General features: G+C 45.0%; 1 protein-coding gene across 4 annotated transcripts in view; it reads left to right on the top strand.

Annotated features, from left to right (window-relative positions):
• The window catches only part of Gak (cyclin G associated kinase), a 54,774-nt gene extending 45,861 nt beyond the window's left edge, over positions 1 to 8,913 (top strand). For all 4 annotated transcript variants that reach the window (XM_050155839.1, XM_050155840.1, XM_050155838.1 and 1 more), the window contains 4 exons: positions 6,153 to 6,365; positions 6,684 to 6,829; positions 8,055 to 8,231; positions 8,374 to 8,913. In XM_050155839.1, coding sequence (XP_050011796.1) covers positions 6,153 to 6,365; positions 6,684 to 6,829; positions 8,055 to 8,231; positions 8,374 to 8,475 — 638 coding nt within the window. In that variant the 3' untranslated portion in view covers positions 8,476 to 8,913. The remainder of the gene's footprint in view (positions 1 to 6,152; positions 6,366 to 6,683; positions 6,830 to 8,054; positions 8,232 to 8,373) is intronic.
• The last annotated feature ends 7,255 nt before the right edge of the window (positions 8,914 to 16,168 follow it).

Below are 16,168 nucleotides of genomic sequence, written 5' to 3'. Positions count from 1 at the left end.
TTCTATAATCTTTGAAAAATATGAAGAATGCCTATCTAAAATATATGTATGCACATCTAGAAAATCTTAACTAACATGACTACAAACTTAACTATTATTAATGATTATTCATTAACAACTTATATTTCCTAATTATACATTACATTTTAAAATGAACTACACAACACAATACCTTAATCAAGATCAAAAATGCATATAACAAAATTGACCTTAAAATCCATACCAATGCAAATTATTCATATCTATATCATATCCCCCTTTAAATGTAAAAGAACATTTGTAAACAATATTTGGGAACATGGGCGTAGTTTTTTCTCTCCAAACTGCTTCCTGCTGAATGGGGGCGCTGTTAATTAGGTCTTTTGTGGTATAACCTGTGTGCTAGTTTCATCTCAGTTGGAAGTTGAGCGAAGCAATTTTTTGAAGGTATTCACAGCAACCGTTCAGGAGGGCGTGGTCCATCATACCATATCGGAATAGAAGAAATGAACAGGGTCTCATCCTCTGTGAAAACAAAATAAGAAACTCCTTTTGAAAGCATCACGTCCTTAGATCCAAATATCAAAGCCAAGGCATTAAAATCTCTACGTTGGATTAGTTCAGCAGCATTTATAAACAAATATCTTTTAGCATCTGTTGCTCCTTCCTCAGCATTCAAACAATTCAAAGAGAGCATAATAGCATACAGTATCAAGATTCTCTGTGTATTTTCCATCTTTGTGAGCTTTATTTTAACCTCTATTAAGTTTATTTTTACTTTCATTTTATATTCTCTGTATCTCTGTCCTGGAATAACTCTGTAGACCAGGCTGTCCTTGAACTCTCAGAGATCTGCCTGTCTCTGCCTCCCAGGCATTGGGATTAAAGGTGTTTGCTACCACACCTTGAACTCACAGAGATCTGTTTGTCTCTGCCTTCTAGGCACTGGGATTAAAGGCGTGTACTACCACACACAACTTCTCTTTTTCTTACTTTTTTTTAAGAACTTTTAACTTTTAGCTTGCATATATTTTTAACACACTGTAAATCATTTAAACATTTTCTTTATCTTTGAATCTCTTTACTGTATCTCTCTCTGTTTTTCTGACCACAGGAGCCTTTAAATTACTGAGCAATATGAGTAGGATTAAAGCCGTGGCTTTGCCAGCTAGATCCAGTCCATTCCTTAGCTTTCCAGCCTCATGGCGGAGATACAGGCTGTAGCCGCGTTTATAGGCACAATTCTATGGCGTTTCAAGGTCCCTGCCAGCAAGCGAGCTACAACAGACAACAGTCAAGTCCTCTCTCTGTAGCTGGCCCTCCTGCCTCAGTCAGAGTTTGCCCTGGCAGGACGGCCCAGAAAGCCGGCATTTTTAAACAGCACAACTTTTTTCCTGCTACGGCTGAAAACCGAAAAGCATGCGTTCAGCTTTTCACCAACACCGTTTAAGTGTTTCGTGGCAGGACCTCTTAATGAGCTGCAGGGTTTTGCAGCTGAAGCTGAGTCAGGAAGCCTCTCTTAGATGAGAGCGCTTGCTTGCCTCTAGCAAGCGGAGCAGACCCAAGAAATTTCTGCTACCAAGAAAACATGCTTCACTCCATTCTTTCCCAAGCTTTCTCAGGCTTTTTGTGGATTCAGTTAGCCACACGTCTGGGCGCCATCTGTTGAAATAGGAGCGGCGGGGCTGCGTCCCCAACACCCCGGCCGCTTGGCTAGCTCATGCCCGAAATAACAACACACAAACTGTATTCATTTAAGAACTGCTTGGCCCATGAACTCTAGCCCTTACAGGCTAATTCTCGCACCTGGACTAGCCCATTTCTAATGATGTGTGTAAGCACCCCAAGGTGCGCTTACCGGGAAGATTCTAGCCTCCGTCCATCATGGTGTCTCTGCTCCAGAAAGCAGAGCTGTTGAGTCTCAGGGAGCAGAGCAGAGTCTGACCTCACTTCCTCTTCCGCCCAGAATTCTTTTCTGTTTATTCCGCCCACCTATCTTTTAACCTATCAGGGCCAGCAGTTTCTTTATTGCTCAGCCAATGAAATCAACAGATTGATATGACACTCCCACATCAGAAAGCCTCAAGCCACCTCCTTCAAGACAGACATGGACCCTTACAACATTAGGGCACAGAATTTTTCAGAGGATTAAAGGGCAGCAACTACCACTAAGTGGGGCGTATTCAGGGAGCACCAATCTGATCTGCCTTTCCAGAGTCAGAGAGTAGCATCTACCATGTTTATCAGCCAAAGAACAACGCCATGCTCTTACCAGTGCTTCTGATAGGATGATTGTTAAAACCCGGCAGCAGCCAAGTGGTGGTAATGCACTTTTGTAAATGGAGACTGCACTTTAGTTTTCCAGCCTCTCAGAATCAAATTATCACACACAGACTACATTAATTACAACACTGTTGATCAGTGGCTCAGGCGTATTTTTGTCTAGCTTTTACATCTTAAATTAACCCATTTCTATTAATCTGTGTATCACCATGAGGCTGTGGCCCACCAGTAAGGTTCCAGCGTCTTAAGCAGCTACATGACATCTCCCTGACTCTGCCTTCTTTCTCCCTGCATTCAGTTTAGTTACTCCCGCCCTCCCACCCTCCACCTCCACCCCCCCACCCCCCGCTGTCTAGCTCTATTCTGCCCTGCCATACACCAAAGCAGCTTTATTAACCAATGGTAATAGAACATATTCACAGTATTCAGAGGAGAATCCCACGAATCCCACGTCACACCTTTAATCCCAGCACTCAGGAGGGCAGATCTCTGTGAGTTCAAGGACAGCCTGGTCTAGAGTGAGTTCCAGAACAGCCAAGTCATTATACAGAAAGACCCAGTCTCAAAAAAAAAAAACAGCATCAAATGATGAGAGTATCTTCAGAGCAGGCACACAAATTGTATCAGATATGACATACTATGAAGGACTCTTGAACCCAGGAGCAGCACAGATGCCCCCATACTAGTCTACTTATTAAGAGACCCAACTAATAACCTGAGACAAGAAGTAGAAATTACATATGATAGAAGGGAAAGAATTAAATTTTTCCTGTTTGCAGGTAGCATAATTGCTTGTCAGATCAGAGGAAATTTACAAGGCTTAGAACTTTAAGTTAAAAGTTCACAATACCTAAGATCACCAAATGGTAGTCTGTTGCTGTTAAGTTTACTAGGACAGCTCAAGGAGACCAAAATTATATAACTATACAACACTATGTATAGTTGATTTTTTGTAAAGCTTTAGACCTGGCAGAGATAGAGGCTTATTTATAGCTGTAATCCCAGCACTCAGGAAGTTGGGGTTGGAGTTCAAACCTTGGCTACATGAGACCAAGTCTCAAAACAGCAATACAAGAGCCTTTAAATATAAACAGAAGGAAACAGTGCCAGTGTGGTGGAACTGCAGTAAAAACATGGCAGTTGAGATTGACAGAGAGATACCAAATGTTTGTAGATTACAAGATTGGCTCACCAGAGATACCCCTTTGCCTTATATTAATTGATCTGTACATCTAATGTTCTTTCTACCAAAATCACAGCAAAGATTTTTGTAGACTAGCCCAGTTCATTGTCACATATACTTGGGAAAGCAAATAGACTAGTATTGCTAACTGGGGTCAGCCTCCCGTCAGCACCAAGGTATGCAACAACAACAACAAAATCCATGAATGCAGTGAGAACTGAACTTATCTATCTAAAAGGGAAATCAGCACACGCTTTCTGGTGGTAACCCCCTCTTAGTCTTCATCTTGAAAAAATTCTCTCAAAATCTCTCGCGCACCTCTACACAGCTCTATATAGCTCCCTAATAAGCTCTGCATAGGCTCCTCATTGCTCTACACAGCAGCTTCTCTCTCCACAGCCAAACCCTGCACAACTGTGTTACATTTTCAGGGCCTGACCCAGTCTCATAACACAAGATAAGTCACACGGCTTTCTCAGGCTGGGGAAGTCACATTGACTGGCCAGTGAGAAACCCTTGGCCTTGCACTTAGCACTTAGGAATCCCAGACAGAAAATGACATTAAAATTCAGGACTTAACAGTAGCAATTAGTTGTCTGACCCCTGAGTCCTGTAACATAAACTGAGGCTGAGAGTATGCTCAGAAAGCCCATTGCTGAGAAAGTCATGTCTACTAAAGTTGCTTCAGTCTCTGGCCTTGAATAAGCAATAAACACCTGGGAATTCATCCTTGTGTATTCTCTGCAGGGGCAGCTAGTCTGTTTTGCATTTTTTTCTGAAGTCTAAAATTAAATATCATTGTGACTAAGAATACTATTACTTTCCTATGTCAGTCTGAATAATGAAAAATATCTTAGTATTTCTATTCATCAAAATTATACAGTTTAGGCAGAAGTCATATTCCAGATCATTCACAGCTACGTGTTTCCAGTAAATGTACTAGATAGATGAGACAGACTCACAAGCAGTGGGGAAACCCCCATAGCTGCTATTAGGAGGAATGTGGCAGCACACGAGATAATTACAGACAGAAACGGCTGGTCATTTACAGTCCAGCAGGGCTCCCCATCAGAGCGTCATTCGTCTAGTGAGTTGGCCTCGCTGAACACTAGTTGTCACCTGCTGTATGCTCCCTCGGCCTCTGGTAAGCCACTGCTGCCATTTATTTGAAAAAGCAGATAGACAAGAATGCTTGGGGCTTGTTGTAGTTGAGAGTAGTCTAGAAGCCCCACCCTGGCTTTGAGGTACACTGTCTGGCCATAGAAACCAAGACTGGTGTTGGCAAAAGGCTAGGCACCAATGCATGGCAGAGGGGACCCAGGTATACACCCAGGGAAGACAAAGGTGTGTGAAAGTTTTTACAGATGGAACTAGAGTCATTGGACTTGTACAGGCAAGAAAAGGAGCCTCGGCTATATACTGAGCCTCAGCCCGTTGCAGATGGAATATAAGGCAGAGCGGCTCTACTAGCAAAAGACAGCGCAGACCTGAGACCTTCAACTGTGGAAAGACCAAGCAAAATGTGGGAAGAAAACATTTCAAAAACTATTTGACAAAGGACTCTTATATAGAATATATAACTAATGGAAAAACAAAAGGTAATCCGGTGGAGAAATGAGAAGAGGTAGGGAGGTTCCATCAGCAGTAATTCTGGCACACCAATAAGCACATGAGACAGTGTTGAGTCAGCTGCCAGAAGTTTTAGGCAGCAGCCATGCATCACCACGGATCATAGAAACTGGGTTTATAATATATATACACACTTGTAAGGATGTGAAATGATACAGCTACTCTTGGTCTGTTTCTTACAGGAGTAAACATGCAGACACCATAGGACCCCAATGTTTATCCCAGAGAAATGGGCTTATATTTCTACAAAGAAAAATCAAACAAGTGTTCAGAGAAGAGCTGTTGGTAATAGCCAAGGAAATAAACTCTGAATAAATGTTCTTGTATGGAAGAAGGTTAAACAAACAGCAGTCTCTTTCATACTGTGAAATATTCCTTGGCAATAAAAAGGCTGCAGGAGTTTGAATCAGCTGATCACATTAACAGTCAGTCAGAAAACAGAGAAAGATGAATGCATGCACGCTAATACTTAGCTTACCTTTTCTGTTCCATGCAGCCCAGGATCCTCTGCCCACGGAATGAGCTCACAATTAAGATGGATTTTCACACATCAATTGAAAGTCTTTCAAGACAGCTAGGAGTACATAGAGAAACTCTGTCAGGGGCAGGGCGGGGAGATAATCCCCCACAGACATGCCCAGGGGTCATCTCCTGGGTGATATTAGATACTGACAAATAACAACAACCTTCACAGAGGAACTTCACAGCTGGGGACATTCTTTGAAGGTGCTCTAGGCTTGGCAGGAGTCTAGCGACTTCTCTGAGTTCAGTTATTTCACAGAGAGTTAAAAAATCAGCCCCACATTTGAGAAGCTTTCTGAGGAAGTGTCCACACAATGGGACAGCTCCATAGAACACTCAACACATGGGGATATCAAGCTTGTGTGGGTGTGCATGTAGAGTATCCTGGCATCTAGAAGTGTTTGAGCAACACACGTGTATATCCCTGGTTACTCAGGGCTATCTACTTGTTGAGTAGAGCAGATCAACTAAGTGACAGCAGTTTGTCCTCAGCCACAGAAGAAGCAACTCACCATTTGGCTAAGTGACTTATAAGTGTCCTGTGGTGTTTCCTCAGGCCTGCCTGCTGGACTTCCTACAGGGGCCTTTGCTACCACATCAGCCTCCATTCCCAAAAGCAGCAGCTCCTGGCAGACAAGTCGTCCCACAGCCCCAGGAACCTCATGGACCCCCCAGGCCAAGCCAGCCCCCAGAGCCTCTGAACAGCTAAGGTCTCACTTTAGTGTGATTGGAGCTCGAGAGGAGAGAGGTGTCCGTGTGCCCAGCTTTGGTAAGTCCTGTGTCTGTCTGGTGATTTAGACAACTACCTACAGGTTTGTGAGTAGAGCATTCTATTTCTCCCCTCAGAGCCAGCTAAGACAGTTGTATTTATATTGCTCACTGAGACTGCCCCAAGAAAGTAGATTTGGATTTATGTGCTAGTGTCTTCAGACCTAGCCTTTCTCCTAATTCTCACTGGCCTTTAACCAGTGGCCTTGAAGCCATGTTTTTCTTCTTTTCTGTCCAGGTATCAGGACAGCTCATACTCAAGGAGAAAGGTAAAAGCAGGCAGAATGTCTATAAAAATGTCTTTTTTTTTTTTGCCTAGCCCAAAAGCCAAAAGTCTCAGAAAATGATTTTGAAGATCTGCTGCCTAATCAAGGTTTCTCCAAATCTGACAAGAAGGGGCCAAAGACCATGGCTGAGATGCGGAAACAGGACCTAGCCAGAGACACAGACCCATTAAAGTTGAAGGTGGGTACCCTCAGGGACCAGACCACACTGTGAAGTTCATTGTCTCCAGTCAGACTCTCTGTGTGAGAACCTAGCACCTGGAGGCCCCTGGAATAGGACATAGAGGAGTGTGGCATGTGTAGCCATACTCCCGGGCAGTCTGATATATACTTGATATTTGCATTTCATAGTGCTACTCATGGTACTGAGATCAGTGAGGGGAGGGAAGCAAGCACCACACAGGACTTCTAGTCCTCTGGTCATGTTTGACCTTGGCCTTGAGCTGAAGAGGGCATAGCTCATACCTGTACCCATCCAAACCAAGGTTTATTTGACTTTTGTTTTGTGGGTTTTGGGGTTTTTTGTTGTTGTTTATTTGTTTGTTTTTTTGTTTGGTTTTGTTTTTGTTTTTGTTTGTTTGTTTGTTTTTTCAAAACAGGGTTTCTCTGTGTAACAGCTCTCTGACTGTCCAGGAACTCACTCTGTAGACCAGGCTAGCCACAAACTCATAGAGATCTTCCTGCCTCTGCCTCCCAAGTGTTGGGATTAAAGGCATGCACCACCACCACCCTGCTTATTTGGCTTTTAAGGACTGCGATTTGTTTGGGTTTTTGGTTCTGACCTGGGGCACTCACTGTGCAGTAAGAAGGAATCAGCATAGTACAGTGGTCAGGTTGTTCCACTCTACATATTAAATGTAACTATTTAAGTTTGTGTGGTGATCAGTTTTAGGGTACAGTGAAGCCGTTTCCTTTCAAACTACCTGAAAGGTTGCCAGGGACCCAATTGTCCTCTTTGAACCTTGTGCATCGGTCAGGCGGCTGTATTGAGGGATTAGGGTTTTGTCTTTGTATATGGCTGAAAAGGGTCTCAGTTCTGTCCTAGATGTGTAGCTTGACCCACCTGGTCTGTATGATCTGGGGTGGGCCCAGTGCTGAAAGAGGGGCTAGGTGAGTAGGGTGGAGCCATGGCTTCCCTGCTCTCCTATAGGAATAAAGAGAGAGGTACCAAACCATGTTTTCAGGGGGCTTTCAGAGAAGCTTGCTCCCCAGCCTGCAGGTTGTCTTTCCCTTTAGGACCCAGGACCATTGAAATGATGCCCCCACCCTCTCCAGCATCTGAATATCCCTCAGTACTTGCTTTGCTGCTTACGTTGATTTTCCCACCCCACAATCCACATAGCAGGGAGGGAGGTCTCCTAAATTACAGCTTCTTCCTGAGGTTCTTTATGCACTGGTGTCTGCAGCTTTTGGAGTGGATTGAAGGCAAGGAGAGGAACATCCGTGCACTGCTGTCCACGCTGCACACAGTACTGTGGGATGGGGAGAGCCGCTGGACACCTGTGAGTATGGCTGACCTGGTGACTCCAGAGCAGGTGAAGAAGCAGTACCGCCGAGCAGTGCTGGTAGTGCATCCAGATAAAGTAAGTGTATGGAGGGGGCTTCTGGACCCTGTGCTTGTCTCTCGTCCTGTAGGAGCCTTTTCCCTGCTGGCTATATCGCATGAAAGGTGCTGGTAGGGAGTGGGCTGAGTGGTCAGTCTGGCTCTCCCTCTGTTGCCCACAGGCCACTGGGCAGCCATACGAGCAGTATGCCAAGATGATCTTCATGGAGCTGAATGATGCATGGTCTGAGTTTGAGAACCAGGGCTCAAGGCCTCTCTTCTGAGGCCAGTGATTGCTGTGACTGCAAGAGCTGCTCATGACGCCCGAATGCTGCTGGCCTGACTGATGCACAGATGGGACCATAGCAGGTGTGGCAGGTGATGCGGCCCCAGGGGCCTGGACCATCTACTCCCAGCCATCCTGCATTCATCATGGACAAATACCATTCCATGGCTGGGAGAGAAAGCATTCCTCAGATCTGATGTTTGTTGTTTTGTTTTTCTTTTTCTTGTCCCAGAGGAAAAGTGTTGATTTATACTCCTTCCACAGCTGTCACGGTTTGTGACTTACTTGGTGTCTGGTGGCTGTCACCTCTTGAATGGCACATGTCGCCGGCACTGCCCTCCTGTCACTTCTTCAAATCTGGGGGCATTCACACCCTACTCTGATCAGTTCACCAATCATCTGTACATAATTAAACTATTTTCTGATGGCTGGTGCAGTCTCTGGCTTGGAAAGCACTTCTTACCTAGTACCTGGTAACCTGTTTGTCCTCAGTTTTTCACCTAGGATATATTATAGGATCTTGAGGTCGACTGAGAATTGCCTGCAAAGACCAGCATTGATACTGTCTTCTCCAAACACTTTGCTAAAGGAAAGTTCTAGAAAGAGATCGAATGGGAGTCTAGTCTACAGCATTGGACCTTTCCCAGGGCCTGGAGTCTAACACCACCTTCCAAAATGCTGCTGTTCTTCATCTCAGCTTATAACTAGAGTTCTTGGAGGGGTCTTAGTGTACTTCCACATTCCGAGGGCTGTTGGGTCATGCTACTCTCGGACACTTGCTTTATTGGCTGGATCTCACTCATTTTCTAAGGACTAGTGAAACCTCAAGCCAGTGGTCCAGGCCTAAAAGTCACTGACAGAAGAAATGCCTTCGTCACTGTGTAGACAAGACACAGCCATGGGGCAGGTGGCTTGATATTGCCCCTTGGACTAACCGTCCATGGTCAGAGTGCAGTTTAGAGTAAGGAACACTGCTTCAAAACAGTCCAATAGGCATGCAGACAACCATAACTGCAGTGGTATTTATTGGGGACAAAATAAAAGGATGCAACAAGACCCCCAGTCCCCATGATTTGAATCTGAAGCACCTAAATATGTATTGATTAAGACAACACTGACCAGACCGGGACTGGACGTTCCAGGTTTACCTTAAGTTAATGTCAAAATTCTGGGTCTACTTGTAAAGCACTCTGATGATCTGTTCTGTTTGTAATTTGTTGGGGAACTGCAGGGAAAGCCAACCAGGTTCACTTGGGAAGTCATGACACAGACACCTCACCATGACTGCAGTTGTGTCCATTTGGATCCATACAGATGCAGAACTCAGAGCCCCTTCTGCCTTCAAGATTGAGATTTCTCTGCCCCATTGGATTGTTCTGGATCTGAGCAGGATTAGAGCAAGAACTTTGCATTATTATTCAGGGAATTTAAATGTAATTTCTTCAACTGCCCCCATCATAGACTTTATCATAGGGCTTCTGGGCTATGGATGGTGACTTCAGCCAGGTGTGACTAATTCATCTTCCCCTGGAAGTCTGTAAGTAGCATCTCTTCACAGGTGCCCAAGGAATTATGTTGGCTGAACACTTGCCACGTCCCTGTGTGGCCTCTTTATCTAGATGTAAGTCATTAATTCAGTATGATGCCAGCTGGAGCCTGGATAAATATGCAAGTCCTGTAGTGCATGGTAGCCCTTTGGTTATAATGTGTATGTAAGATAACTTGTCTGTGAGAGTCCCAGTGACATTCCATGGGTACAAGTTTGGCTGAAGCTTCAGATCCACTAGCTGCTGAACAATACCCGGTGCTCTTAACTTGCAGAAATGAGGGTTCACATTTGACTGGGCTAACAAAGCAAGAGCAGATAAGAGGTGGTAAGGTGACTGCTAGTTAATACAGACAATGGGGTCTAACCCCACATCCATCCAGATGGAAGCCTAAGAAGGGGCCATTCCCTGCCAGTCTAGTGACCAGTTAAAGTGCTTGTCTGTTGTAGGGGTTATCCTTTGTTCCCACGGGCTGCTCCATTTCAGGTCTCTCATGTCACCTCGGTCACTGTGGGTCCACTGCAGAGGAATATGTTTTTCTTTTAGTTGGGATTACTGTTTACAGAACCCTGGAAGCAAGTATGATGTCCTAGTAGAATAGTGTTGGAAATCCTAGGCACCACTACCAGAGTGGATACCAAATGGTCCCAGCTCCAGCACCGTGAAGGTAGAAGTTTGCCACTACTGCCCAGAACACGATGATGGCCCTGGTTCCATGACCACCTCTGGTGCTCAGAGCCCCAGTTCAGCAGACCTAGCCCTCCCTCCTTGCCACTTAGCCTAGCCCAGTGCAGGCCCAGAATCTGAGTTGGGGTGGGTGCCCCATATGTGATGCTTGACACCAAGCACCCTCCCCTTTAATCTGGCCCTGAAATATGCAAGCTTCATTCTTTCGTTCCCTTGTTTAATGACTCCTATTTCCTTTGTGTTGCTGCTATTTTTAGTGTTCTGCTCTTTTAAAAAATAATGAGCAGCCTGAATAGGTGCCGAGATGTTTCACTTCAAAGCTGCTCAGGATTCCCAGTTCAGGACCTGGTGGGGCTCAGGCAGGTGCTATAAAGCTCCTTGATCATGTTGGGGAATATTCAGTGGGCTCAGTGGGATCCATTAGGTAGCAAACAGCCTCCAGTGATAGGGAAAAGGTAGACTCTGGGAGTCCTTGGAACTATAAAGAAGTTCCCAACCTCACTGGTTCCCCACTGACATTGGTTGTGCTAGGCCTTATGTCCATCTGCATTTCTGTTCCACCCCTGCTGGAGTATCCGAGCTCCCATTCTGCCAACCCTACAATGTAGAGTGCTCCCAAACCTTTTTTTTTTTTTTTTTTTTTTTTTTTTTTTTTGTTTTTCGAGACATTTTCTCTGTGGTTTAGGAGCCTGTCCTGGAACTAGCTCTTGTAGACCAGGCTGGTCTCGAACTCACAGAGATCCGCCTGCCTCTGCCTCCCAAGTGCTCGGATTAAAGGCGTGCGCCACCACCGCCCGGCCTCCCAAACCTTTCTTACCCCAGGCCTGAATGTTGAACCTCAAATTCTTTCAACAGTTCACTGGTTTTAACACTTCCCTCCCTGGGGTTGGGGAAAATCCAAGTCCTCACTGTACTTGGCCACACCCTTGGAAGCCCTCATTTGGGGCATGAACCATGGTTGTAACTAAGGGGCAGCAGGTCACCTGCCCAGCCTCCCAGAGGTTATAGAGATTATTAATTCATTGCAGAATGAGGAAAGGAACAGAAAAGACGCTGACTGCAAGACAGGGAAGTTTCACCCAAGGAGACTGGCACCCAAAAGGAATTGGGGCTCATAAATGGGTTTTCGGAAACACCCACATGTGGAGGAGAAAAATATACAGATAACAAATCACAGCCCAGACACTTAATGTTCTTGAAATACTCCTGCATGGTGTGATTACCTACCTGATTGCCAGCCAAGAACTATCTTTGCTTTCTAGGTTGACAGATCTGTCTAGCAAGGCCCTAGCTGTTGTAAGAGGAGCGCAGGCCGCTTTCTGCCACCTGGCTAGCTTAACCCCGAAATAATTACACGGAAACTATATTCATTTAAACACTGCCTGGCCTGTTAGCTCTAGCCTCTTACTGGATAACTCTCACATCTTGATTCAACCCATTTCTGATAATCTGTATGTCACCACGAGGCCGTGGCTTACCGGGAAAGATTCAGCATGTCTGACATGTTAGCTTCATGGCTGCGGCTCTCTGCCTCTGCCTCCTTTCTCCCAGCATTCTCTTCTGTCAACTCTGCCTATCTAAGCTGCTGTCTTATCAAAAGGCCAAGACAGTCTCTTTATTTAACCAATGAAAGCAACACATAGAAGACCCTCTTACACCGCCTAGCACATGGCTGGGTAAACCAGTGCTTTCTAGGTTGACAGATCTGTCTAGCAAGGCCTTAACACATGGCTGGATAGAACCAGCGCTTTCACACTAGTCTGTAAACACTCATAATCCCCCATATTTTGAGGGAACTACTTTTAGGGGATCTAAGGGTGCAAGTATGGGCCTGCTTTTATGGCCCTGGCCTCCAGGTAGGAAGGATGAACAGAAAACCCACCTAAAAAGTAGATAGATAGCTATATCTGGTGGGAAGGTCTCCAAAAGTGGCCTGGAGAACAGTCAGCAAAAGCCCTGAGGTGGGTAGAGTGTATCCAGACTAGCTGATAATTTGGGGACTAAAAGACAATGCGAGTTGGCCCCCACAGAGACCCAGAAACCCTTTATATGGTACTCACAACCTCCCTTCACCAATGACAGCCTGATGGAGCTCTTGATTCTAGTACCAGCACTGGAGCTGGGCAAGTTCAGGCAGATTGGCTAATAGATAAGGGTAGGGCCTTGGGCCACGAATGCTCTGGTTGGTAGACTGCCACCTCCTTCAACAAACAGCACTTAGGGGTCAGAGCCCAAAGGGATCCCAGTAAGTGACAAAAGGATGAGTCTGATGCTCTGTAAACTCTTGCTATGCCCAACCTTCACAGCATCCTTGCTGGGATTCAAGGAATCCACCTCCCTGAGTATGAGCCACTGCAGGGCTGTGCCCAGTCCACAAGAAAGATCACTAAGGTCTTGCCAAGTGTAGGAGAAGCAAGTGAGATGTTCTTATATTAACCAAAAGGGAACTCGGGCTCACATAGGGCAGTTGGCTGAGGCTCCCACTTTGATCCTCAGGCCTTTGACTAAGACTAAAAGGTTCAACCCAGAACCCCAGACCCAACCCTACCTTCAGCCAAGGTTGTGTAGATGTGATAATTAATGGTTTCTAGGTAGGCTTGCTACTCATGCCTATCAGAGCAGAGGGATAGGCTACTTGAGCCCATCTGATAGTGTCAGTCCTGCTGAGGGAGGGCCAGAGAATTCCCTGCTGGGCTTAACATATGCACGTTTCTCTATTCACTTAAAATTGCCTGAGCCCCTCATTGGAATTCTGACCTTGATCCTACATACAAAGCCCTACAGAGACCATGTGTGGAATGAAAGAAACCATGTACTAAGAGCAACAATGTGGAGGTAGTCTAGGGCCCTAGTCCTCGATCCAAGAATACTGAGCCTTACTCTGTACAACACACAGACTAAAAAAGTGACTAGACAATAAGCTGAGTCCTTGGGAAGAACATGGAAAAGTCATTGCCCCTAGGCTAGAGAATTCAGGCCTTCTCATCACCTAAGGTTGAATGGCAATCTGTCTTAGTTAAGGTTTTTATTGTTTAAAAGAGGCAACATGACCATGGCAACTCTTATAAAGAATACATTTAATTGGGTGGCTCACTTAGTTTCAGAGGTTCAGTCCATTATCATCACAATGGGAAGTGTGGCAGCATGCAGGCAAACATGCTGGAGAGTCCTACATCTTTTAGGCAACAGGATGTTGACTGACTGGGCAGTATGCTGAGCATAGAAAACCTCAAGGCCATACCCATTCCAACAATGATGCATTTTCTCCAATAAGGCCATACCCATTCCAACAAAGCCATACCTCCTAATAGCCTTAGGCAGCATGTCTGAAGATCATGTCTTTAGCTCCAGGCAGAGAACAACGTTGCATCTTTCCCCTGCCTAGTATAGAACTGGCCTCTGTCCCCAGCTGAGGAATGCCCATCTCAGACATTGTTTCACACCTCCTGAGGAGTTCTTTGCTCTATATGTTTCCCAGCAGCCAATAGACAAGTGGTATTTTGAACTTGTCTTAAGTCCAGCCCTGCCTGAGCTAATAGCAGAGGGGTGGGGTGGGCCAGAACCCTAGTCCAACTTGTCTTTCTTCTTGAAGCCAAAACCTGTTGGAGGACCTCAAATTCTTCTGATTCTGTACTAATGTCTTACAAGGATATTACCCACAGGCAGATTCCTGAACCCATTCCCAGACTGGTGTTGGGTAATTTTTCTGTCATCTTACTGAATCATTCAAGGTTGCTAGAGGGACTTTGGAGACACATGAGTACTATTCTGCATCCAAGAGGCAACCCAGTAGGAGTAGGGCCCAAGCAATCCACTTCAAGGTTACAATTCTCAAGCATGTCTGTGCGTTAGGGTGAAAGATAAGGAAAACTAAGGGAACACAGTATGGTCGTTTGAATGTAATTGGTCCCCCAAACTCATAGGGAGTGGCACTATTAGAAGGTGTAACTTAGTTGCAGTAGATATGGCCTAGTTGGAGGAAGTGTGTCATTGTGGGGGTGGGCTTTGAGGTCTCCTGTGCTCAAGTCCACCTAGTGACACAGTTCACTTCCTGTTACCTGCCAATCAGCTCCTTCTCCAGCAGCATGTCTGCCTGCATGCTGCCATGTCCCACCATGATGATAATGAACTAAACCTCTGAAACTCTAAGCCAGCCCCCAATGAAATGTTTTTCTTTGTAAGAGTTGCTGTGGTCATGGTTTCTCTCCACAGCAATAGAAACCCTAACTCCCAACTTGACACTAATTATAAAAAATTATAAACTGTTGGTCTATTGCTCAGGCCAAACTAACTACCTCTTACAACTTAAATTGACCCATAATTCTTATCTGTGGTTAACCACATGGCTTGGTACCTTTTCTCAGTAAGCCATTCTCACCTTGCTTCCTCTGTGTCTGGCTTGCAACTGTGTCTCTTGCCTTTCTTCTTCCGAGAATTCTTCTAGTCTGTTTGCCCCACCTATACTTCCTGCCTGGCTACTGACCAATCAGCATATCATTAAACCAATATGAGTGACAAATCTTTATAGTGTATAAGAGCATTGTCCCACAGCAGTGCATGCCTTTAATCCCAGCACTCCAGAGGCAGAGGCAGGTAGATAGATCTCCGAGTCTGAGACCAACCTAGTCTACAGATCCAATTTTAGGACAGCCAAGCTTAGGTAGTGAAGGAAACTACGGAAACCAAAAAGCTGGTGAAGCTGTAATTGAATGAGGGGGCCATGTTTCAGCCCCAGCAAGTACTTGGCAACTTCAGCCACATGGTTCTGGCTTTAGAGTCAAGGGTAAAAGAAAGGGGTTATGGGATCTCCCTCCACAACTAAGGAAAACCACAGAGGCCAGGCATTTCAGGGGTGTACCTGTATGGAAGCCCAGAGAAGATATTGTGTGAAGCTGTGAAGTTAAAGCACGGATTTGCCTTGGAGACCCCAAGATATTGGGGATGCTTGAGCCATGGGATACCTGGCGAGAAAAGCTGCTAACAGGGAGTGGTGTCAGCCCAAGAGAGAGAAGTGTGTTGCAGTCAACAAAGCTGAAAGGATTGAGATCTGAAATGTGTTTTGACATCAGACGTGGAGATGCAGAGTTTGGCGTTTCCGAGCTGGGTTGTTTTTTTTTTTTTTTTTTTTTTTTTTTTTTTTATCTTGTCTTGGTCCAGTATTTCCTCAGTATACTCCATTTCCTATGTTTTGGAACAGTAGTGTATATCATTATACATTAGAAGTATGTGATCTGGTTTTTCATTTTTATTTTATAGGGGATTACAGTTAAGAGAATACATGAATCTCAGAAGAGACTTTGAACTTCGGATTTTAAATTGTTGAGACTGTGAAAGACTTTGGGAACTTTTGAAGTTGGACTAACTAAACACATTTTGCATTATGATATTGTTATAAGCTTTTGGGGAGCAGGGAGTGGAATGTAGTGGTATGAAAGAAAATGGTCCCCATAAGCTCAT

The sequence above is a fragment of the Alexandromys fortis genome, unplaced genomic scaffold (genome assembly GCF_014885135.2).
Source record: "Alexandromys fortis isolate MF-2015 unplaced genomic scaffold, M_Fortis_MF-2015_v1.1 scaffold_87, whole genome shotgun sequence".
Classification (NCBI taxonomy): Eukaryota; Metazoa; Chordata; class Mammalia; order Rodentia; family Cricetidae; genus Alexandromys; species Alexandromys fortis.
The sequence above is the reverse complement of the archived record's forward strand: the minus strand, read 5'-3'. Positions and strand labels throughout refer to the sequence as shown.